Source organism: Cyprinus carpio, chromosome B14, assembly GCF_018340385.1.
Source record: "Cyprinus carpio isolate SPL01 chromosome B14, ASM1834038v1, whole genome shotgun sequence".
NCBI classification, from domain to species: Eukaryota; Metazoa; Chordata; class Actinopteri; order Cypriniformes; family Cyprinidae; genus Cyprinus; species Cyprinus carpio.
Window position 1 is genome coordinate 5226726 of NC_056610.1, and position 25388 is coordinate 5252113.

The 25388-nt window shown below is 37.4% G+C and overlaps 1 protein-coding gene across 1 annotated transcript in view; it reads left to right on the forward strand.

The window, feature by feature from the left end:
- The window catches only part of LOC109102015 (glutamate receptor 3-like), a 118241-nt gene that overhangs the window by 59929 nt on the left and 32924 nt on the right, over positions 1-25388 (forward strand). The window contains 6 exon segments of the mRNA XM_042737827.1: positions 2855-3042; positions 18986-19039; positions 19570-19731; positions 20852-21019; positions 21259-21363; positions 22991-23095. Coding sequence (XP_042593761.1) covers positions 2855-3042; positions 18986-19039; positions 19570-19731; positions 20852-21019; positions 21259-21363; positions 22991-23095 — 782 coding nt within the window.

A 25388-nucleotide genomic window follows, 5' to 3' on the forward strand; every position in this document is an offset into this window, starting at 1 on the left:
GAAAGCTGAATAAATAAGCTTTCCATTGATGTATGGTTTGTTAGGAGGACAATATTTGGCCGAGATACAACTATTTGAAAATCTGGAATCTGAGTGTGCAAAAAAAATCAAAATATTGAGAAAATCACCTTTAAAGTTGTCCAAACAACATTCTTAGCAATGCATATTACTAATCAAAAATTAAGTTTTGATATATTTATGGTAGGAAATTTACAAAATATCTTCATGGAACATATAATATAGAATATAGAATATCCTAATGATTTTCGGCATAAAAGAAAAATGTATAATTTTGACCCATACAATGTATTGTTGGCTATTGCTGCAAATATACCTGTGCTACTTATGACTGCTTTTGTGCTCCAGGGTCACATTTTGAACTTTTTGGTGGTTTTGATGAAGCTGAAAATGTTTCTGTGAATCAACTCCATTTGACCAGAATGAATCTAGAACAGGGGATCAACACTGAAAATTCAAGATGTAAAAATGTATTTTTTAGCTGTCAAAGTTAACATGTTAGTTACATTACAGTTAAGGTAAGATATTGCACACATACATTTAGCAATAATAATATTACAGTTACCATCCATAAAACAGCTAGTTGCTTAGTTACTTTTGATGCCTCAACCCCTACTTATTTGAAGTCCAACATTTACTTTCATAATTTTCAAACTTTCATGAGTTGCGCAGACACATGGAAAATGGAAAAGTTTACATTCAGCTGAAATGTTGCCATTACAATATTTATACAATATATACATAGTTTTTAACTCGTTATTAATATTATTACTGTTTAATTTTGTTGTCCAAAGACTGGATATTAATCACAATTATTTTATCCCATTGACCGCCATAGTTTTTTACCAATAAATAATATCAATAAATAAATTACAGTAAATAGTATTAATACATTTTTTAAATGAAAACGCTACCATATATATTTGGGCATTATGTTATGGTCCATGGCTTGAAATCCCTGTACTAGAACATTCTGGAGTGCAGAATCTTCACAGACATACTCATGGCTTTTAGACTGAGTGAAGAAATCAGGATGATACACAGCCGTAAGACCATTTTAGTTTATATTAAAGCCTCTTCCATAGACATACATCATGTTGACTGTAAATGAATTAAACTGAACTGAGTACTCCCTACCATAGCGTACAGGTAAAAAATAAAAATGCTGAGAACCCATTTCTCAAGTTCATTCTCCCATCATAGTGCAAGGGAGTGCATGCAAATGTTGTGCTTCACAAACCATAATTCTTAATTTTTAAGTCAATATCAAGGAACAGAAAAAGCAGCGCTTCCCGGAGATTGCTCTGAGCAAACACACATACAGCGCCTCATATATTATGAACTGGACACATTGTGCGGATGAGGATGCCAGACGTGCTGAGCATCGCATCCATTCATTCGGAGCTGTCCTGTGACGGCTGACACGTCCCGCTCTTCTGGTGTAGACGGGTTGTATAGTGCATTTTTTTTTTTAAAGCCTTTTGCGTAGCGTTTTTCTGAAAAGTCATTTAATGGGGTGGGGAGCAGTGCGATGGCAGCTGCATGCTGGGAGAGCAGACACAGGGCTTTTCACGCCACCTGGGCCGGGCAGAGCAACTGAGCCGTGCAAAGCCTGAATAGAGGAAGTGCAAAGAGAAGTTCGAGCAATCTGCAGTACAGATGAGTTGCCAAAAATTTTGACTTTGTTGCATTCGTGCCTGTGTTCACCGCCTGCGATAAGGCTTTCGAGGGGCGGCAGCAAGTGATCTCAGCTCTGAATGAAATCATTTGCATAATCCGCAGTGAATTACTCTAGCTATCACCTTTAAAAATCTGCATTTTTTAAATGCATGTTTATATCTGGAAAAAACACTGTCAGAATGTTCTGCTCAAACATACAGTGGGTCTTTTCAACAACCATGACAGAAAAAATATATAATATATATATATATATATATATATATATATATATATATATATATAGAAAGTTAATTACAGCACACAAATGCATTTAAAAAGATTTTGTCTTTTGCATAATGACGTTTAAGGTACATTTAATTAATATTGTTACCACTCATGAATATTTTCTATGTTTTCTGGTTGTTGTACAGGAAACTAAGTTAATCCTTTTAGCAAACCACATGCAAACCAATTTAGACCTTTCAGTCTATCAACTCACTGTTTATTATGGAGGAAATGTGAATATGGTTTAATTAAAAAATCCAGGGGAGCTATTCTACATGATATTTGATATCTGAATGATGTTTTTAAATTGTAATAATTATGCTTATTAAAAATACCAATAACATTTAATACAACTATTTTGTTTATTTGTTATTTAAAGACACATTTAAAAAAAAAATAGTAAACAAACTTCTTTCAGTTAGTAGTTTCCTCTATACACTTGATTTTTATAATGCAGTTGTTACCTTAATGAGCTATTTCTACCTAATCTAATTTAGAAAGATTTGTTTTGTTTGTATAAATTAATGTATTATGTTTACTTCAGCATTATTTATTTATTTTAGGACCTTTTTTGAAACCAAATAATTTAGATATTTCATATTTCAACATGGCAGGAATGCTGTATCGACCAATCAGCATCCGGTATGATGCTATCTGTTTTATATTCAACTCAAGTTGCATTGCAGATGTCTTTTACGTTGCGCAGTTGTTTTTCAACCTAGAGATCTAATCCAAAATGACAAAGTCACATTAATACTCTTTGTGTATATACATAAGACTTCATTTGAGGAAAATTGAACACACACACTGGATATATTTTATGTGACAGCATGTCAACACCTATGAATCTCTGGAGTGTGAGCTAACGCAAAAATGATTGTTTTCCTGCCAGGATTTTCCATTCTTCAAGCCATTATGGAGGCTGCGGTGGCAAACAACTGGCAAGTTACAGCGCGGTCGGTGGGCAGCATCACGGACCCCCAGGAGTTCCGGCGCATCATTGAGGAAATGGACAGGAGACAGGAGAAGCGCTACCTCATCGACTGTGAAGTGGACAGAATCAATGTCATCTTGGAGCAGGTAAAGTCTGCATCTCCCCCCTGCCTGTTTCTTCACTTTTCTGCCAATCTGGCTGGTTTGATGTCTCTTCCCTACCCATAATGCCCTGCATCTGAAGGCTCGTTCGTTTAGCAAGAATCCAGTCCCTGATTTATTAATATTCCTGAAGTCCATCACTCTACCGTGTCGTTTCCACATGGATGACCTGACAGAGCTGTAGATGGGTTCTCTGAGCGTACAATTAAACTGAATGGGTGAGCAGATATTTGAGCACAACTGTCCTCTTCTCTTTGGTCTCTAATAGATCGGCGCGGCTCTTTGATGTCTGTCTGTGAAGGGTAATCATCCCCTGAATTGGAATGTCCTCGTTAGTGCTAATTTAAATGTATTAGCTCCAGTAGCACAATACCTCCTCATTGAATCTTTTGTTTCGCTTGCTTTTTTGAATCTGTTCTATGTCTTATTTTGATCCATAATATATATTTAGCATTAATTTACCATGGCCAGCATTACTCTGGCAAATGCTGTTGTCATTGCTGTATTTTGTAAAAAGACTGCTACAAATCAATAGAGTGCAACAGTAACTACCTGATTTGTATTTATTTATTTTTTCTGCAGCCTGGGTTCTTGAAATCATTTCCCCATTCATTTTCTCCATAGTGATTTCAGAAAATCTTTCAATAGAATTCTAAGCCTCAAACCACAACAGCCAGCTTTGAGATGAATCATAACTTTACAGCATATGCTTCAACGAAAGACTGAATACATGTTTTATACATATAAATCTATTGAGCATTTATAATTGATGTTAGTGTAATATATATATATATAAACTATGGAGGCCAATGGGGGCTAGCAAATGTTTGGCTACAATCATTCGTCAAAATATCATCTTTGTGTTCAGCAGAAGAAACTCATGCAAGTTTGGAAAAACTTGAAAGTGAGTAAATGATAAGATGGGATGTTTTGTTTTGTTTTGTTTTGTTTTGTTTTGTTTTGTTTTGTTTTGTTTTTACTGAATTAGAATCTCACTGGTCCTGATTCATAAAACACAAGCACACTTTAATTTAAGGACCAGTTCTCACTATTAACTAGTTGTTTATTAGTATGCATATTACTAGCATATCGGCTGTTTACTAGTGCTTATAAAGGACATATTAATGTCTTACTCTGCATGGCCATATTTTAGATCCCTTAACACTATCCCATACCTAATCTCAACTACCTTACTAAGTATTAATAAGCAGCAAATTAGGAGTTCAATCATGCAAACGTAGTAGTCAATAGTTAATTAATCGTAAGAACTGGTCCCCAAACTAGAGTGTGACCAAACATTTTTACATACATTGCCATGTCGATTAAAACATGAAAATATCTTGAGCTTGTGTTCACTACAGACTTTATTTCAGGCATTTAACCCATTCAAAAACCTATCGATTTCAGTGTTAAAATGCTCATTGCTAGATTTTGGCCTAGAAAAATCCCTGCAGCCCTCTACAGTAAAATCTGCATTTATTCACAATTTGTCCCCTAAAACTTAATCTAAGTCTTTTCAATAAGTCAGTGAAATATTTGAACCTTGTCTTTGCTTCTGGCTGTACCTTTCCTAAACGTTGCAGTGGTTAAAGGGTAAAAATGAGCAGGCAGGAGAGGAATTAGGAAAATTACTGCGCGAATCTTATGTTATTGCCCTAGGGGACACATGTTTTTAATCCCTTTTCCGACCTCAGCATGTATTGGCTAAACTGGATCTAATTGAACTAATCTCCCCAGCCCTGCTGACACTGATAGCCAAGATAAGTTTCTGGACTGCGGTCCTTCAGAGACCTGCAGTGAGACAGGAGAACCGGGCTATAGAGTTCAGCTCACCATAATCCATCTGCATTTCGTGATCTCCTGCACAAACTGCGAATGGGAGCCGGCCTCCAGAGGGTTTCAACGGCTGAGTTAAGCTTCGCGAAGAGCAATGGTGACAGCTTTTACTGCCCTGCTATACTGAGTATGTCAACCCATCGCAATAATTTATAAGCAGTGCCCTTGCAGTGGGAGCGCGGAGGGGCTTGTGCCTTTTCAGGAGGAAAACTAGCTTGTGATCTGGGGTTTACACTCAAGATGTGTCATTTTACTCTGTGAGAGCATGACGGCCTGTCATAAGCAGAGTGACATTTCATGTGTCATGTGTGAATATGGTAAATAGAGCTGCAAAATGGTACAAATTGTCAATATCTGCTTTATGAAGGATTTGATGCAATCTCCAGGAGGATTTGGATGCGTCTCTGTAATGACTGAATATGAACGTGCACATTGTTTGATGAGTTTCAGAGCATTTTGTTGGGGCATTGGCTCCACCTGGGCTTTCTGTGCTGGAGTTACAGTGAAGACATCAACCTGTCCATCTTAATTTAGGGGATATGGTGGGATGAATAAATGACATCTGGGACTAACTTTGAGATACAATGTGCAGCACTAACTAGAGAGCCGGGATGTGTTGGGAGTGTGGGAGGATAATATTAAAATGCGTTGAGAGCCTGTGCTTCACTGAAGCCTTGCTAGATCTGCCACCATGAAGCATAAAGAATAGGTCTTTTCAGAGGATGGAGATGTACCTTTGAATTCATTCAGTCTGTGCATTGAGGTGATATGCCTGGCAAAAATCGATATAGAGTTAAAGGCTGTATGGGAAATAAATATACAAAATCAGAATAAAATATAACAGAATATAATTTAAAAATCCTTAAAGTGCATATGTATATGTATTTATTTGATAAAATACAAATATATTTCTAAATTTATAGAAAAAGGTTCATTTGTTTCAACAAAATTGTTAAAATAAAATACCTATGCATTATTAAAAAAGAAATTTTAGACGATTCTTGGGAAGTATTTTCTAGTAAAATGTACTCCAATATTGTTTCAGGGTTGAATGTTGCATAAAGGCCAGTGTATAAATGGCTAGTAACAAACTGAAAGGGATAGTTCACGCAAAATAATTTTGTCATGAAAGAATTCATTTTTGAGAGAGCGATCCCTTTAGCCCTGCAAACAGTAGCAGGCTGAGAAAGTAAGAGTCAAAATAAAACAATGCTCGAGTCATCTGAGGTAAATCCTAAAGACTGGGGCCTTAAAATCTCTTAAAAGCTCACAGGCTCTGGAGAGCGTTTAACGTGTCACTCTAACAATCTAATGGGATTAGGAGGTTCGAGTTGTACCGCAGGAGGCAAACAGAGTGAGACGGAATGAAACAGGATTCAGGAACAGACAATAGTCAAACATAGTAAAGAGGGTAATCCGAAATCCTAATTAAAAATACACTAACAGTAATCCACACACTTGTGTTTCTAGTTTTGATAGTCAAATATGCTCAAGTTGCAGCTGCTGAATTTACAACCAGCCGAAATTCATTATTTAACCACAGACATGACATGAATATGGGAAGAACAAGCAAAACACAGAACATCATGTACGTTGAGCTTAGACATGACTGAAACAAAGGACAACTGTATAAACATTAAGAAAGGAATGACCCTGTAGCACCTTGGCAGTAAAAACACACATGAAATCTATTTATATATCTATTTTCTTTTGCTTCCCCAGGCTTATTGAAAATGCATGCTTATGGCAAAGTAGCTGAAATGGACAATAGTTGCAGTTAAATTCCCACAATTTTTTATTCCTTTTCACACAAATTATGGTTTACAGGGTGAGGCTGATGATAAACGGGGCAATTTTTTGAGAAATGTTGCCGGGCAACTTTGGTTAATGTTGCTGTCAATGGGCAACCAGGTGAGGCACAGGGCCCATGACTGATCTAAAGTATCCAGATAGAAATTTGTTACCCATTCTCAGTGGGAAAGTGCCCAAGCAATACTGCTTAAAAAAAAAAGTTGCCCAGCAACCTAGCTCAAAATGTTGCCTCAGATTTTGATTAAGAGTTTTGACAAATTTTTGCGCAGTTCCTTGCACAATATTATTGTTATGCCTTCAAAACTATTTTAAAATGCTGCAGATTTGTTCAGAAATTACACTTTTGAACATTGGCGTCACACACCGTATATAGTTTCATATGCATAGTTTTCTAATGGAGTAAGCTTGCTCAGTTGCTCACGCGATAACGTCACTTGTGAGGCGACGTGAAACTTCTGTTCATCAAAACAGCTCAAACCCATGTAAGTAAGTTAAAATCGTATGGGTGCACAAGCAAATATGTTTTTAATGTACAGTATTTGTTTGTTTGTTTGTTTTTGTTTATATATAATATATATATATATATATATATATATATATATATATATATATATAATATATATATATATATATATATATATATATATATTAGTGGTGGGCCGTTATCGGCGTTAACGTGCTGTGTTAACGTGAGACTCTTATCGGGCGATAAAAAAATATAGCTGTTAATCTATTCTCAAAGTTGGGTTGGGAGCTGGGTCTATACTACGCAAGCTATGATGACTTTCACCGTGATAGTTTAGCTCGGAAGTATACCTAGACGAATTGCACTGTAGGGGGCAAGAACGAGTCTTCGAACCTGTGTGTATGCCTACTGTGAAATTACCAAGCTTCCCAAAAAAAACCTCGACAAGACTCACGCCTGTTTCACACATACTCCGTCTGCAGTGCGTATGCAGTCCGTGTGTGTGTGGGGCAGAAGCAGCACGGACTCATTGTGCTTTCACACAGGACACGTTTACAGTCCGCTACGGATCCGCGGCTGTTTAGTCCACAAACACAACATTTGTTCATTATTCTATATTTCAAACCATGTAAAAAAAAATAAAAAACTGTGACTCTTATCACAGAACAGTAACAATCTTTCATAATCATAGACATTAGTTTAAAACTTAATAAATATAAACAACATATTATTCATGCATTTGACTTCTAGGTTTGTATAATAAGCTGCTCAAGCAAGCGGCAAAACATTTAAACACAACAATTAGCCTACTTTTCTTGTTGGGATATCGCAAATATTTAAAATTAAAGCACCACTGACAGAAACAGTGGACTCTCGTGCCTTTTGCATTTAAATCTTTATTACAAGCAATCGCACGGTTCTTAATGAACTTTGTTTTTCTGCTTTCATAAAAGTGCATTGGTCTATATCATGTTGCCTCGTTTATCTAAAGGTGCTCTTTTTCTTGTTTTAAACCTAGCCAAAAACCCATGTGTTGCGTGTACAACACAGAAGCCTTTAATTAGTATTCATTTATTGTGAAATTACTGCATTTCCGTGTCAATCCATGTTAATTTTTACCACGAACAATGCGCTATCACTTTAATTCAGTGCATGCAGCACAGCAAAAATAAACTCGGTACGTAAACGTACAGACGCACCGCTCCTGGAACGCACTGATGGACCGCAACCGCATGAACGCTGGAATCCGTTAACATGGGTGCGTAAAAAAAAAAAAAAAATGCAATGCATACGCACTGCAGATGGAGTATGTGTGAAACAGGCGTAAGGTTGTTTGCAAATTGTGTAATGCGAAATTAGTTTACTGTAGGAGTTCTTCCAGTCTCAAGTAGCACCTAAACACAAAGCATCCATTAGCTAATGCGGAAGATGCCGGGCCAAGCAATGTAGCGCAGGGGAAGAGTCGTCGTCAAACTATTATGTTTGAGTGCAGCACAGCTCTATCAGTACTAACAAGTACATCTTATTGAACATAATTTGAATGCCTTCAGCAGAATTCTAATGAGCCATTTTAATCTAGATTAATATAGATTAATTCCAAGATTACAGTGAGATTAATCTAGATTAAAAAAATTAATCTATGCCCACCACTAATATATATATATTGCTATCGTTAACACTTCTGGGTAGTTTTAGGGTTGGGTTTGGTGTAGTGGATTTTATTTTATTCAACACGACAGAGCATTGACATTTTGGTTGCACTTTATTTAGCAGTACGTGTACTTGCATGTACTTACAATGTGCTTACAGTGTACTTACCCAAGAAAGTACTGGTAATATAAGGTAACTACATTGGGTAGGTCCAGGGTTATTACCTAGTTATTGTAGCTACGTACATAAGTACATAGTATGTACATGAAGAACAGGACTGTAAAATAAAGTGCTACCGACATTTTAGTGCCACATCAAGTCTGAACTGCTGCAATACATACCTGTACCAACGTAATAAAAACATGGGCATGGTCATTTCTCATCAAAAACTTCCAAGACCAAAATTCTCTCTAAAAAAAAAACCTTTAGTAACTGTAGGAAAAACATAATTAATAGGTAATTGAATCATTGAATCATTCAGGAACAAATCTCCACTGTCTTGATCTGAGACACAACATTTTTCTAAACAATCATACTGAAAAACTGTCAAAATGTAAGTCACTTATATTACTTTAAAGATAGCATATTTTAAAATGCACTTATTTATTAACGATATAACTTTGGTTAAAATATAAAAGAGTGACAGGACAAATAGGCATCTGGTTCAAGGCTGTGCTAGTAGGTGAACACGGTATTTGTGCGACCTAAAATCAAACAGATGGCCACCATAGTGATGTTTCTGAGTTTAACAAGAACCAGAATCTATTGGCTGGGTCATCTTTCAGGTCAACCGGGGGCGGGAAATGATCACAGACCCCAGAGCAGGATTGATTTTTCAGCTCAAGATCTCACTCTACAACCTTTTACAGAAAAACGTGGATATGGAAAGATTCTTAAAATAGGAACTTTAGAAAATAAGTTAAGGGGTTGATTGGTTTAATGATTTTAGATGGGTCACAGCTCTTTTGGGGGGATTTTGAAGCATATGTCTTAGATGAAAAGTCAGATTGGTGTTGAAAAGGCAGCCATTAGTGCCAATTGTCCATTTGATCCTTTGAAGATGACCATGTTCTTCTTAATATATATATTTTTTAAACTACCGACAACTATCACCTCAGGGGCATTCTACTATGAAAACAGTGGTGGTTGGTAACCTCTATCAATAGTTCTGCCTCTCTTCATGTCAATTCCTTCTTTTTTGCTTTCATCAAATTCTTCAGATCATCATCATCTGACTTTCTTATATTAAATATTTCTGATATATATATATATATATATATAAAAAATGTCTATCCATCCATTCTATGTAGGATTGCAGCGATGCTCGATGGACTTATCCTCAAACAAATGTCTAATTATTGCAAAATTAACTTTGCTATGAACATTTTTTATTTAGCAAAAAAAAAAAAACAAAGTGTGATGTATGACCATTCAAACTTCATGCATTTCTATGAGGTTCAGACTCTATACAGTCATTTGTTTCCACTTAAATGCATACTGATGCATATTCATTTTATTGATGGTATAACGAATTTAAAGCATTATGGTTTGGGTGGTTTTACATGTTGCTTTTTAGTAAACCACTTAAATGTACGTCGGATTATGCTTTGCATTGGATCAGCCCGATGTTGCAATTGTGATTTAAGTAAAAACCAATATTAAAGGTGTTTAATGTTTCAGAAAAGTTATACACGGATTCAAATCCATTTGCATAGGCTAGTGTATTTAGTTTGTCTTTTGGAAAACAGCCAGACCTGCTCAGCTCACAGAGGTTTGAATTCAAAGCAGCTGAGAGGACAGGAGAGGTACAGATGCCTCTGCCAGTTAATTAGAATGTATCCCCCCGGGATCACTCCGGCTTCTGGCCTGCCCACATAAAAGCTAGCCTGAGGGAGCAAAAATTAAGATAACTGAGTGTTCTGGAGAGCTTTTGGAAAGCGTTTGGGGCAATTTGTCCTCCCCCAGCCTCAGCCCTCAATGAGTTTTGAAGAACGCTTATTGATTGGTCGTGCCATGAGGTAAGTGTTGGAGGAGGAATTGATGATGCTGCAGCTTTTTTGTTACCCGAGCTGCACTCATGCTGTGAGTGAGATAAGGCCTGCCCATGACGCTTTAGACCCACTTCTGTTTTTGCATTCGGAATAATATTTTTTAAATGGTTCTTACACATTGTTTTCTTCCTATGCATTGTTATTTGTTTAGTTACAGTGCAACACTGCCGTGAATATTCTCTTTTTTTATTCTTCTCCACAATGTTCCATAATTAATTCAGCTTCACCTGCATAATATACAGACTTCATCCAAACTTTGTTTTGTAGCCTTAGGTATGTGATCTGATTTTTTTATTTTTCTTCTTCTTCTTCTTCTTCAGATATAGCATTATGATGATTTATCTTTTGAGATATTGGAGCTTGTATTATGAAAACATACTGTAACTTTCAAAACCCAAAACTTCTTTCCCAGTCCACAAAGAGCAGCAATAAACATGAGCTGTGAAAATAACTTGTTTTGATTGATGTCAAACAGAAAGCAAATAGTTTTCTTTTTTATATATATATATTTTTCTTTTTTCAGTCAAAGTTTGGTATTATAAACCATTCAGAGAGAAATCAGAGAGATTTTGAAAAATGGTCATTGCACTAAATTATTTTTTGGCTCTATTTTTGATATGCTAAAGTACTACAAAACATTGCTACAAAATTATAAGTGCAATACAAAATAATAGAAAAAAAAAAGTTTCCTACGAAATTTGTAAATCTCTCTAAATTACATTAAATGATGTATAGAATGTGGAGCATTCAAATTCTAATTAACACTGATGATGTCATTGCAGTATTTGCATGCAATATTGCTATTGGTCTTTTTTAAATTGATTTACATATTGAATTATTGTGATTTTTTTTTTTTCTTTCTTACATTCTTTAGTCATGAATTTAGCATGTTACTATCAGCCTCTCTCCATTTTTCTCTCGAACACTATATTTTACCTAACATTTGAACACTCTTTTGCTGCCTTGCAAGCACAGATATTTCCTCTGGGAAATGCAAATCTAGTTTTTTTTTTTTTATTTATTATTAATTTTTGTTTTCTTCTGTGGTACTATCCAATATCATTTTCTTTATCAGCCCCCAAGAAATGAAACCCTAACCGCTCACTGCAAGGAAGAGCAATTATATAGTCCCTGCTATGCCATTTAACATCATTTTCCTAAAACAATCAAACAGTTTTTGCAGTTATTGCGCTCAAGTCCAAATCCCAGCTCTGCGTGTTTTAGCTAAAGGTCATGCCTGAGCTGTAATGACCCAGCGGTCTGACGTCTGGTTTTATTGAACCTCTGGACTGAATGCTTTGCGATTGCTTTCATTTGGGCTCATGCGCTGGGCTCTCTCTGTCAGACTCGTGTGAATAGGTTCTGTCTGTGGGCGGGCACAGGGTCACTCTATTCTGCCTTTGCCCATCACGACGGGGTGAAAACTACCCTCAAGGACACCAAATCTCTTTCTGACTGGCCAACACAAAGGTGACAGTGCTAGAGGTGGGATCAATGTGCCAGCGAGGGGAGGAAGATTACAAAGTGAGCGCAGAAATCTTTGGGTATTTACTTCACATTATCTGTAATCCAGCCCCATAATGCCTCCCAGAAATCAGCCCACTTTCATCCGTCTATATTACATGCTGGGATTTCAGTAATCTGCTGCTCTGAAATATTATAGTTGCTGAATATTGTCATTTAAAGTGGCCGTATTATGTTCAATTACAAGTTCATAATTTTATTTTTGGGCTATGCTAGAATACATTTAGATGATTTACAGATCAGAAAGCACATCATTTTTGTAATTCTATACACTGCAGCAGCATTTCTTTTCACCCACTGCCTGAAACACTCTTGTTTTAGCTCCTGTCTCTTTAAACCCAACTCTGTCTGCTCCAGCTCAGTCTGTTGTGATTGGTCAAATGTTTAAATTGTGTGTTTGAAATGTTACGGCTATTACCATAATCAGGTTTTAGCTCCTGAGGCTTCATGAGCAGCTGTAAACAATAACTATGGCATCTCTATATACAGTACAGGTCAAACGTTTGGAAACATTACTATTTTTAATGTTTTTGAAAGAAGTTTCTTCTGCTCCTCAAGCCTGTATTTATTTGATCAAAAATACAGAAAAAAAATTTAATATTGTGATATATTATTACAATTTAAAATAATTGTTTTTAAATTTATTATACTTTAAATTATCATTTATTTCTGTGATGCAAAGCTGAATTTTTAGGATCATTATCACATGATCCTTTAGAAATCATTCTAATATGATGATTCATTATCAAAGTTGGAAACAGTTCTGCTGCTTAATATTTTTTCAGAACATGTGATACTTTTTTAGGATACTTTGATGAATAAAAAGTATAAAAAAAAAAAAAAGTTAAAAAAAAAAAAGCTATGTTTTTAAAATATAAATATTTTGTAATAACAATATACACTACTGGTCAGTAATTTGGGATCAGTAATTTTTTCTTTCTTTTTTTAAAATAAAATCAATACTTTTATTTCAGCACAAGGATGTGTTAAATTGATAAAAAGTGATAGTAAAGAAAATATATTATTAGAATATATATTATTAGAATCTATTATTTTTTTTGAATAAATGCAGTTCTTTTTAACCTTTTATTCATCAAATATATGAGACAGCAGAACTGTTTCCAACACTCATAATAAATCAGAATATTAGAATGATTTCTAAATGATCATGTGATAGACTGGATGTTACATGTGACACTGAAGGCTGGCGTAATGATGCTGAAAATTAAGCTTTGCATCACAGGAATAAATTATTTTTTAAAGTATATTCAAATAGAAAACTATTATTTTAAGTTGTAATAATATTTCACAATATTACTGTTTTTTCTGTATTTTTGATCAAATAAGTGCAGGCTTGATGAGCAGAAGAAACTTCTTTCAAAAACATTAAAAATAGTAATGTTTCCAAACTTTTGACCTGTACTGTAAGTCCATACAATGTTTTTTGCCATTGCAGTGAAAAAAACAAACATCTTCTCGACATATCCAAATCACATACCCAACTGTTGTTTGAGGGCAACAAAAGCAGCCAGTAGGTGGGCATTATGCAAATGTATAACATGATGACATACCTAAGCCCCAGAAATAATGGGACGACTACCAATAGGCGCATTCCCTTTCAGTCGGTCACTCTTGACGTCACGTTGGTGACTGACGAATTGGGATATCCCTTCGATAGACCAATCTACTTTGAGTGTAAACTAAACAAGCTTATGCACATTGTCATGCAATTATTGCATCCAGTTGCCGCTGATAACAGCGTTAGTATAATAAGGCAGCAGGTGCAATGCATACCAGCTTTTCGCTTCGGAGCCGAGCGTTAGTATTGTTCTGCTCAACTGTGTCTGCTGTGAACTACGAGTTCAGCATGCTCTCGGCAAGACGGCGCTTCAGCGGTGGTCATTCCCGAGTCGAGTGGGTTGCGCACTTCAGGCTGCACTACCCCCTGTTGGGTTGCAAACGGCCAATTCCCCTGTGCGCCTCAGCACTAAAAGAGCATTTCCTAAAGAGCAAATTTCTCTAAAAGAGCTTCACAGCTGCATCTTTGTAAAGACGACGGATCGTCCTTATAAGGATGCCATTTCACCCGTGCGTTTCTGGGTGTGGTTGTTACCTGGAAACGGGTGATGGTCACGATCGCTGTCTCATGTGTCTGGGCATTAAGCATGCTGAGGTCCACTGCTGGAAGAGCACCATCTCAGAGCTGCGAACCAGTTGGGTCCCTGTGTTCCACCTCGCTGCCCCACTGCGGGTACGGCTGTGGTTCTGCTGGTCCCACTTGTACTGTTTCTAAGCACCTGGTCAACACTACCCAGTCCGTCTCGCTGGCTTCTGTGGACCATCAGCCTCGGCAATTCAGTTCGCCCGTGTCCCTCCAAGTTCAGCGGTATCTGCTTCACTACAGTGAAAGCATCCGATGCCCCTGTTCTGCGGGTAGAACCTTTGGAAACTCCATTTCTGGTCCCTGAACGAGACGCAGAGGTTCTAGGTGACCTACCCCAGGAGGCAGTGAACACCATCACTTCGGCAAGAGCACCATCTACGAAGCATGCTTATGCCTTGAAGTGGAACCTGTTCGTCGAGTGGTGTTCTTCTCTTCTTCGTGTAGAGCTGGTATCCTCCAGTGTTCTCACCTCAAATAGGTAGTGGCACCGAGAGGCCCCGGTTAGTGTCAGTTTGCTAAAACTGCTCCAGAGTGTCCGTACTGTAGACCCTATTGAGATCCTCCATCACCCTAGGCAGCTGGATGTGGCGGAATGTCCGGCGCCAGGCCTTTATGATGAATCCATGAGAACTGTGGAAGGCTGGATTCCATATTGAGACCTTAGCGGTACTCATATGTGTATAGTCCACGGTATAACCTTTGAGCCTGGGTTTTCCCGGCAGACTTCTGCCTTCCCAAGAGGGTTTTAATCACCTAACATTTCTTCATATACACCTAAACGGATGCTATATGTGTATTTGCTTCTAAAAACTCCTTTGGGAAGGATGGGGCTTCCGCATCATCCCTGTTCCAAGCAGAACGGGTACATTTTTCCAGTGTTATCCAATCTCACCCAGTGAGGTAGTGCTTTGACAATGGTGAGTGGAACTACTTGTTCCGAGCCCCGGCCTACACCTAATAGGGGCACTGGAGGGCAGTGTTAATTTTGGCAGGCATTTTTGATTTAGTCTTAGTCTTAGTCTTGAGACGAAAATGCTTAATAGTCTTAGTCACATTTTAGTCATTTGAGTCTTTCATAGTTTTAGTCTAGTTTTAGTCGACGAAATGTCATTGCATTTTAGTCAACTTTTAGTCACTACTTTTAGTCAATAGTTTTAGCCAAACTGTAGTTACCAAAATTTATTTTGGTAGCTATTTTATATGTAGTCTTCAAACTAAAATAATCATTAATTCTTCTCTCTTTAGACCAAATCAATTAAGCTTATGAGAAATTTGAATCAAGGACTGAATTTGGAAAATATTGAATAAATTATGACAATTTTCATTTTTGGATGAACTATCCCTTTAAGTGAAAAAAGGAGCAACTTATATACATATTTAAAGAAGCACAATAAGACAAATACAATAGAGATACAAATTAAACAAATTTTTCAGATACTGTAGGTTTTACTTAACATGTATACATTTATTTAACATCTTTTGTTGGTTAACATTAATGACAGATAGGTATTTAATTTGGAATGCTGCTCTTTTATATCAGAAGGCATGCATTAAATACTGACACACGTTCAGTTTTCACCCACCTGTTCACGTTTACTTAATCCATAACCAACTGAATTTACGTGAGATACTCTACACGATAAACATTTGAACTGCTGTGTGTGTATTTGAGCGCTGAGAACTGATCGCGCGCTGTAGAGAGCACTTCTATCAGCACGATTCTGCCTATGACACTGCTGATCCTGCTGAAAAAAAAAAAAACAGCATTAGCTGGTTTGATATGTTTTGAAGAATGGCAGCTGGTTTGAACTGGTTCCTTAGGTGACTGACGAATTGGTTTCTTAGGACCAGCTCAGGACCAGCTTAAACCAGTTTATGATCAGTTTTTAACCAGATCAGGACCAGCTTAAACCAGCTCAAACCAGTTGTCACGCTTCAAAACATACCTAGCCAGCTTATGCTGTTTTTTTTATTTTTTTTTCAACAGAGTACGGAAAGGTACAAAAAAAAAAGACCACCGGTTATTTCAAGGACTGATTCACTTCAAATGTAAATTCTATCATGTCTTCTGTTAGTACTAGTGTTCTGTGCCATGTGTGCGTCAGGTCTCGGTCTGGACCCTTTGAATGGAATCGTGTCATTAGACCCTGGCTGTGTCCACATCAAGGTTGTAGAGTGGTCCTGCTGTCCCACAGGCTGTGAAGTTCAGTCATGATCTTTGTTCTTCCGCCAGCTCTCGCTCAGGTGTGAGGAGCCTGCAGCAGTATTTGTTTGTGGGACAGGACTGATAACCTCACTGGCTCCAAAAGCCTTCAGTGGAGCCAAAAGTCAAGGGCATTATGGCAAAAGAGCATCAGAGACAATATGGCTATATCATTAGATCACAATCTTTTATGCTTTGGGGAGGCGTTAAAGGTTGGCCAAAAATGAAATTTCTGTCATTATCATCTAACCCCCATGTTGTTCCAGATCTATAGGAGGTTGTCTCTTCTGTGGAACAAAAAAGGACACGGATGATATAATGTAGAATATTCACATCAGAAATCATTTAGTGGAAAGGATTAAAAAGGGTCTCTAAAAGTATTGCAAGTAATCCAAATGAGTGTGCTGTAATCCATTTCTCTCAAACTGGGTAACACTATTTTTCAATTCCACTTTAGACATTCTACTAACTATAACTTTGCAACTATCTGTACATGTCAACTAACTGTAATGAACTGTAATACATTTGGAACTCTCATTAGAGTATCAGTAGACCATTAGGGTTAGGGTTAGTAGAATAAGTTGACATACTTGCAGAGTTGCTTAGTCAGTTGAACGTGTGTTGGTGGAGCATCAAAATAAACTGTGAGCAGATATTAAGCAGTCTACTAATACCTAATACTTTAATGTCTACTTGTTGACATGTAGTTGCAGTTACTTATAGTTAGTAGAATGTCTAAAATGGACTATCAAACCCTAAACTGTGTTAAATGAATATTTGTGTGGTTTGACATTCAGTGAAGCCAAATGGCATTGGTTCTCTCTTAATCACTAATAATGCACATGTTTGATAGATATGTGTAGAAAATTTTTGTAACAAGTGAAATTAAGTATTTCCCATAAAAAAAAAAAAAAATAAATAAAATAAAAGATAAAAAGAACTGTTTATGGTGCTATTTGTTCTCTTTTGGACTTGACAATGCCTAGTCACTGTCTACTCCTTTAAGAAGACATGAGAGTTTAGTAAATGGTGTGACAAGAGGTCCATTTTTGGGTGAACATGTTGTTCTGTCTAGAATGGTGCAATTGCTCAAGTTATTGCTCATTGCTCATTACTGCTTTCTCCATGCACTTTCCTTCATGATCTTCAGCTCAGGTACACTGTGATATTATATCCATGTCATAGCATGCTATGAATTTGCAGTTTTGTTGCTGTCAAAATTGACCAGCCTTCACAAGCAGTCATCCTTCCCCTGTGCTACATTTTTAATAGATGGAAAAAAGTGGCAAAATTATTGTTTTTATTATTGTATCCATTTGTACAAAGTTGCCCACATCTCACTAATACAGAATGAATAAGTGGAACAAACAAGAAACATTTGTATAAAGGACTTTTTAGTAACACATTATTTTCATGATACGCATGGACATTCTACTAGCTACAGTATAAGTAACTTTGCAACTCCATGTCAGCTAGCAGCCATTAGAGTATTAGTAGACTGTCTGCATAATAACTGTTAACAATTTATTTTGATGGTCCTCTACTGATTATAAGTAAATTTACCAATACATGTAAACGTACCCTACCCCAACAATCTACTAATACTCCACTAGTACTCTAATGATAATTCATAGATGTTGACATAGAATGAATTCCATTTGGAAGTGAGCATTTCTATCACTTAAAAAAAAAAGAAAGAAAAAAGGATTTTCTGTCTTTTAAGTGTATACTGTATGTGTTCACCCTGCACAAAGCTTGTGTCACAACCAACTGCTTTCAAAATCTCATGTGAGATTTTACCTTGGGGTTCAAAATTAATCATGAGGACACATAACCCAGGATCATAAACAGCAAAATTATGTCCTTGAAGTGATCATTGTTTGTACGCTTCACTAATGGCCACTATTGAAAGGGGTCTGAGGTGAAGATTACAGGGTCAGATAGGGTCAGTCATCAGCACCCAGCAGTGACGCCTTTTGTTCATACGTAGGAAGTCAGAGACATGTAGGGGTTTGTCCATGTGTATTCCCATTGGCCAGCGTACAGTTGCAAGCCACATCGAAGACTGTCAGTCGCTGCATGTGGAAACATCCATCAGTGTTGAGCGCCTTTGTCAGTTAAGACAGTATAAATGGAGAGAGGCGCTCACCTGAGGGACGTTATAAGGCCCCTGCGTTCTTCTTACATGGATTGTAAACTGTTATTGATTCTCTTTCCTGTAGGTTGTGGCACTTGGAAAGAACAGTCGGGGCTACCATTATGTTATTGCCAATCTGGTGAGTTTCAGCACCTCTGTACTCTAACTAAATCAGGGAGATTTTCAGAAATAATGGAAATTCAAAGACAAATAACAATGTTCAAGAAGATGAAAAGATACTCATCCACTACAAAACATGCAACAAATGAGTGTAATATATGTATATGGGACTGTTTTTTGTCATTTTTATATGATTGTCAACAAAATGTAATAACTCTGAAAAAGAGTGTAAGTGTAATCAGTAAAAATTAACAAGTACAATTATATATTTCTACACACTTTTGATACACAAGTGTGTTTTTTTATTTTTATTTATTTATCCAAAAGTGATATATTAAAATCATAAATATCAGTTTTCTTATGGTTCTACCAATTTAACAACCTTATACAATACTCATTTCAATATACCACAAGGAACCCCAGTGATTTTCGTCTTTTGGGTTTTGAAGCAGAAACATTGAGTTGAATCCATTTTCACATGATGATTGTTATATTGCCATCATCTCATGGATCCTAAGCTTGCTTCTTTTCCATCATCTCTTTCCTCAGGGCTTTACCAACATCAGCTTGGACAAGGTCTTTCTCGGCGGAGCAAACATTAGTGGCTTTCAGATAATCAATCCTGAAAACACAGTTGTTCAACAGTTTCTCCAGAGATGGGACCGTCTAGATGAAAGAGAGTTTCCTGAAGCTAGAAACACTCCGCTGAAGGTCTGAAACTACTTAAAAACATACAACGAACGTTGTTGTCTCTTCTTCTTCTGATCTTTGACCTTTTCTTTCTTTGGCCATTTTCTCTATTTTCCTTCCTTGCAACAGTCGATAAACTGACATTCAGTCCAAGGTGCTATTAAAACTGGGGCTCAATTTACATCTAATAAAACAATGATCATGCGATGAAGAGATTTTAAATGCTATTTTAATTAAGGTTTTAGTGTGTATGGGTGGGTAAGAAATGACCACGCTCTCATCGAACTGGCAAGCACGTTTAAAAACACCTGAATGTTATAAAACTGTCCAAGTCCCCAAAAAAACCAAGGGAACATTTTAATTATACTTTGCTTTTAGGGGCACAGTACATATTTTGCACTGTAACATTATTTTAATGAAAAATTAAGTATATTTCACACAATAGACTCCTTTTATTTTATTTTGTATTTTTTTAAAGCTCAACATTTTCTTTTTCATTAATTTCTCACTGTGGAAATTCGCACTTGCAGCCAGACACATTTTCCAAGTCTTTTCCAAGACAGTATTTTAATGAAGGCATCAAAAGGCATTTTGAATTGAGAATGTAAATGCACAATGTCTCCTTTGATGTTACCTTTGTTATATTACGTTTATTTTAGTCGCTGAATTCCTCACTACAGTCGCTTTGAAGAAATACAAAACAATACAATAGCGTAGCTCACAGCAAATTAGCAGATGCCAGCTCATTCTCTTTTCTTGGTTGAAATGGGATGTAATTACAGGTTACACCCATGAACAACAATAGCAGCAAAACCCGGTAGAGTCTCACATAAACTAAACATTTTACATATCTCTGTAATTAGAAACCTTGTTAACACTCTTTACATAGCAAGAAACAATGCACAAGCTACATCCCTGAAGTGTGTCGTCTTTTGTTGCATTTGCCAGCTATGATTACATGCAGTAATGCATCGCAATTATCCTTCATTATGTACATCAACATGCGCTTGTAGACCTGGAAGAGGGCAGCTTATTTTAACCCTGTTCGAAGTGTTTACTTACAGATAATGTGTTTGCTTATTTTAAAACTGCTCTAACAAATAACTGTTAATGTGATGTGGTTAACGGTTGTTGTGTACAGTACACTTCAGCACTGTCTTATGATGCTATCCTGGTCATTGCGGAGGCGTTCCGATACCTGCGACGCCAGCGAGTAGATGTGTCCAGGCGAGGCAGTGCAGGCGATTGCCTGGCTAACCCTGCAGTCCCTTGGAGCCAAGGCATCGACATTGAACGAGCTCTCAAAATGGTAAAACATCTATCTTTTGTTTTTCTCATGCAAGATTCTGAGTGCTTAAGCTTTTATGAAAATGACAATAACCATTTGTAATCTCTCAATGTGTAATTCAGATTGTCAGAGTGAGTACTTTGAAATGAATTATGCCTCTGTATGATTCATATGTGCTTCTCTGACACATCCTAATGTATTCTTAAGTGTCATGCACCATTGTTATTTTGCTGGTTTCTTTGTGTTGTCGTTTCTGGCAGGTCCAGGTGCAAGGGATGACTGGCAATATTCAGTTTGACAGCTTTGGCCGCAGATCAAACTACACTATTGATGTTTATGAAATGAAAACAGGGGGCCCAAGAAAAGTAAGTCATCAGTAAATTTGTCCATTTGTTGGGTAAGCTTTGTAAAGTCAGTGTAAGAACCCAAACTGGGATACATTTCAGTATGTATATGCTAGTTTACTTAAAAAAAAAAAAAAAAAAAAAAAACACATACATATACACATACACATTTAAAATGTATAGTTATTCTCAATAGAGAAAATAGACCAACAATACTGGTGACTCATCTTAGCAACAATTAAGTCCAGACATAACAGGCAAATTGAATAAAAACCTCCCCAGTTAATTAATAAAAGTACATTATTACATTTTGTATATTAAATCTGATGAAAAGTTATGTTTAAATATGTAAATGAAGCATTATCTACTTAAAAATGCACTAATATGCATACATTTGCAGAATAGAAATCTGAACATTGTTGAGCATGGCTCAAAATTCTTGTTTCATTTTGTTGACTTACTGTGTATGAGTTAAATGTGTTTAAAGAGAGGATTTTGGATCTCTTTTTATCACTCCATAAATCAGGAAAAACTGTCAACAGCCAGAGAAATAAATACATTTTCACCATAGCAATAAAATGTTATATAAATCAAGCAAATGATATATGAGCAAACCATCTGTAAAAACCTTCAGAATATAGATAGAAAGAAAACTGTGAAGTCTGCTGTGTGTAAGTGTTACTGAAGAGATGGTGATAGATAGGAAGGAAGGAAGGAAGGAAGGAAGGAAGGAAGGAAGGAAGGAAAGAAGGAAAGGAAGAAAGAAAGAATTTCACAATAGTGCTTGCAAACAATGTTTGAATAGAGTCTTGCCTTAATTGGTTGCAAAAAGAAGTAGCTGGACAAGACCTTCAATATGTCTTAACTTCTAATTTCATTAAGAAATACATCTGTGAAAATAAAACTGTGCTCATCAAACTGTATTCATCTTTAAAGCCACTATCCCCATTTAAAACAGTTTATAACCTACCACTTACAGCAGCTTGAATCAGCATAACCAGTATTCATCAGCTTTCTTGTGAGCTAATAGAAACTGCCCTTTGTAACACAGCATTCCAGCAACAATCACTACGGATGAGAGTAGTTTAGCCTAAGGTTAGATGGGGTCAGTGTCGGTAAGGAGGAGTGCATTGACAGTGGCTGTCAGAAGTGATGTACAAGACTGTGTTGGACCCCTCTGCAATGTCACCTCAGTGATGCCCTAGTGGCTAGTGCTATGCTAACTGTTCTGACACATGTCACTCAAACGCTAAACAACTCCAACATATAGCAAAGAGGAAACATACAGTGCACTCTTGTGAAAACGGAATGCATAAATCATTAAAACCTAACCAAGTTTAGTTTTTGTTGAGCAGAATTACATGCAAGAGTATCTTCCAGCTTCTGCATGCCTGAAAATTCTACCATAAGCATTTTTTTTTTCTATTTAACAAATGTCAGCCAAGAATTTGCCTTTTTTGTTTAACTCCAGGCAATAACAGCCGCAGCACGGAGACCTAATACTTTTTTAATGAACACAGTCTTATGAGAGTACACATCCACAACAGCCTCCTTAGCCGAACAGAAGGGCTGGGGGGTTTGGTAGTTAGCGTTAATGCAGTAAAAATGTCTGTGGTTTGATAATAACGCAAATGTTTTCCCTTTGCAGATCGGATACTGGAACGAGTTTGAGCGCTTTGTTAATATAATGGATCAGCAGTACACCAACGATTCCTCAGTGGAAAACCGAACAATTGTGGTCACTACTATTATGGTACACGCTCCATGACATTTTAAACGTGTCGCATATTCTGCCCATCAGGGTCATGGTGTTGACTCCTAGATTGATACATTCTGTCCTGGGCGGGTAGAAGTACATTTCTTTTGTGTTGCTTTCCATCCACTCATTACACGTTGAAACAGTCGAACGCGAGGAAACGCGACGCATGAGTGTTTCAACTGTATCCGTGTGGGTGTCAAAGCATTTTGATTTTCCATATATCAGTGGCCTGTCGTAGCAGTGACATCACAATAACGGCATTAGGTATGATGGTTTTACATTGACATCATCAAAGTAGATATACAATGCATATGTAGGTAAGACTTGTTTCCACTCATCAAGTAAATGGTCAATGACACATGAGCTACAACAGCAAGCTAACGCTTACCGCGACAAACAAGGGTTCGATGGTTTGCCCCCGGCAAAGTTAAAGTGTATTTGAGTGAGGCCAGGTATGAGGCCCCTGCACAGATCCACTTTACATTGACCGGAGGACTGCTCGGTGCTGACGTATCACTTCATCTCCTGCCGGTAATGACATTAGCTTTAGCATCAGCCTCCAATTGGCAAGGCCAACATGCATCTCTGAGGAATTCAAATCAATGCTCACGACATTATCCCATGTAAAACAACAATTGCTAGTAAATGTTTTGTTTCACCAAAAACCAAGGTCAGTCTTTCAAATGACTTGAATGTGAGCAATTAAACCAGCAGCTGTCAGTTATTCCATCAGAGGGATTCAGGAGGAAAACAATCGCAGAAAGTAAGAGGTGAGAGGATACATTCAGCACAGAACAAACAAACCATTGCTAACCCACTAGCACCCTAATTGTCTCTGACTCTAATGGGATGCATTCTCTCTGTGAGAAGCCATATTGTTTGGTAATAACGATGTGCTTAAAAAAGCAAGCTGCTGCTGCAGTGTTTGAAATGGGGGGCGAAAGAGCTTATGAAATGGGGGGGCATAAAACCAGCTTGCGAAATTTTCTTTGTTCAATTCTGTTTGTCGACAAAGTGCTTTTGAGTTTGGATCCTAACAATGGCTTTGTTTTTGCTTTGGTTTGTTTCCCTGCTGAAAAGACCATATATTGTTTTTTTTGTGATGCTGGTCCCCAGCATGGCACGCTGGCATGCTGCTGGTGTTCCCACCAGGCTGTTTATATAGCTAAACCTGTAAATCAGCCAATATCACTAAAACGGTCATGATAGTTGACCTGCGATGGTCCAACAGATAGACCGAAACAGCAGTAAACACCTAACCAGCAATACCCAGCATAAACCAGCCCAAAGTTTATGCTGGTATAAGCAGGTCTTTTTAGCAGGGCTACAGTATGTTCAATGTTCTTTCTGTTGGAATGATGAAGGCTTCTGTTGCATATAGGTGCAACATGCTTGAATGTGTCTGAACAGAATCAACACTATGATTCCTCTGCAGTCACTGCCATTTACTTCATGAATCGGATTCCTTCTCACTTCATACGTTCTTGCCTACCTCACCTCTCACCCTCAACTGCCAATGCATTTCAGACCCCTGGGATATTGCACCTCGGCCGTGTGTGTGTGTGAGAGAGAGAGAGAGAGAGAGAGAAAGAGAGAGAAGCAGAATCAAACCTACATTGATTTGTCTCCAATGTTGCTTAATGGTCTCAGACCCTGTTTACACCTGATATCATCCATCTCCAGTGCTTTGATCCCAAGAGGACAGTGCTAAATGTATGTAAACAGAGTCCAGAGATGCATTGTTACCCAGTCATCAGAGGTGGTCAGGGATGCATATGACAGCCACTCACCATGCTACAGTGATGTTTTTGATAAATCACAAGTGGTTACTGAAGATGCATGTTAATACCAAGGCCTTTCCAAACCTAGATCCAGACTAATAACAGAGCCCAGATCTAGACCAAGATCCAAGACCCAGACCCAGAACAATAATTCTAGAGCATGCATGGGCAACTCTAGTCCTGGGGTGGGTTTTTTCAAATCCATTGTTAGATAATTATGGTCATTATTTACATTGAACTCTATTGGTAATGACGGAACTTGTGACCAGAGAAGCGCACCCCTTGATGGTCACTGTCCTGCAGAGTTTAGTTCCATCCCTGATCAAACCTGCCTGGCTATAATTTTCAGGCAATCCTGAAGACATATGTTAGATCAGGGTTGCCAATTCCCATTCCTGGAGATCTACCTTCCTGATCAAACACACCTGAACCAGCTAATTATGATCTTGAGGAACACTTGATAATTATGACATGGTGTGCTGAAGCATGGCTGGAAATGAGCTCTG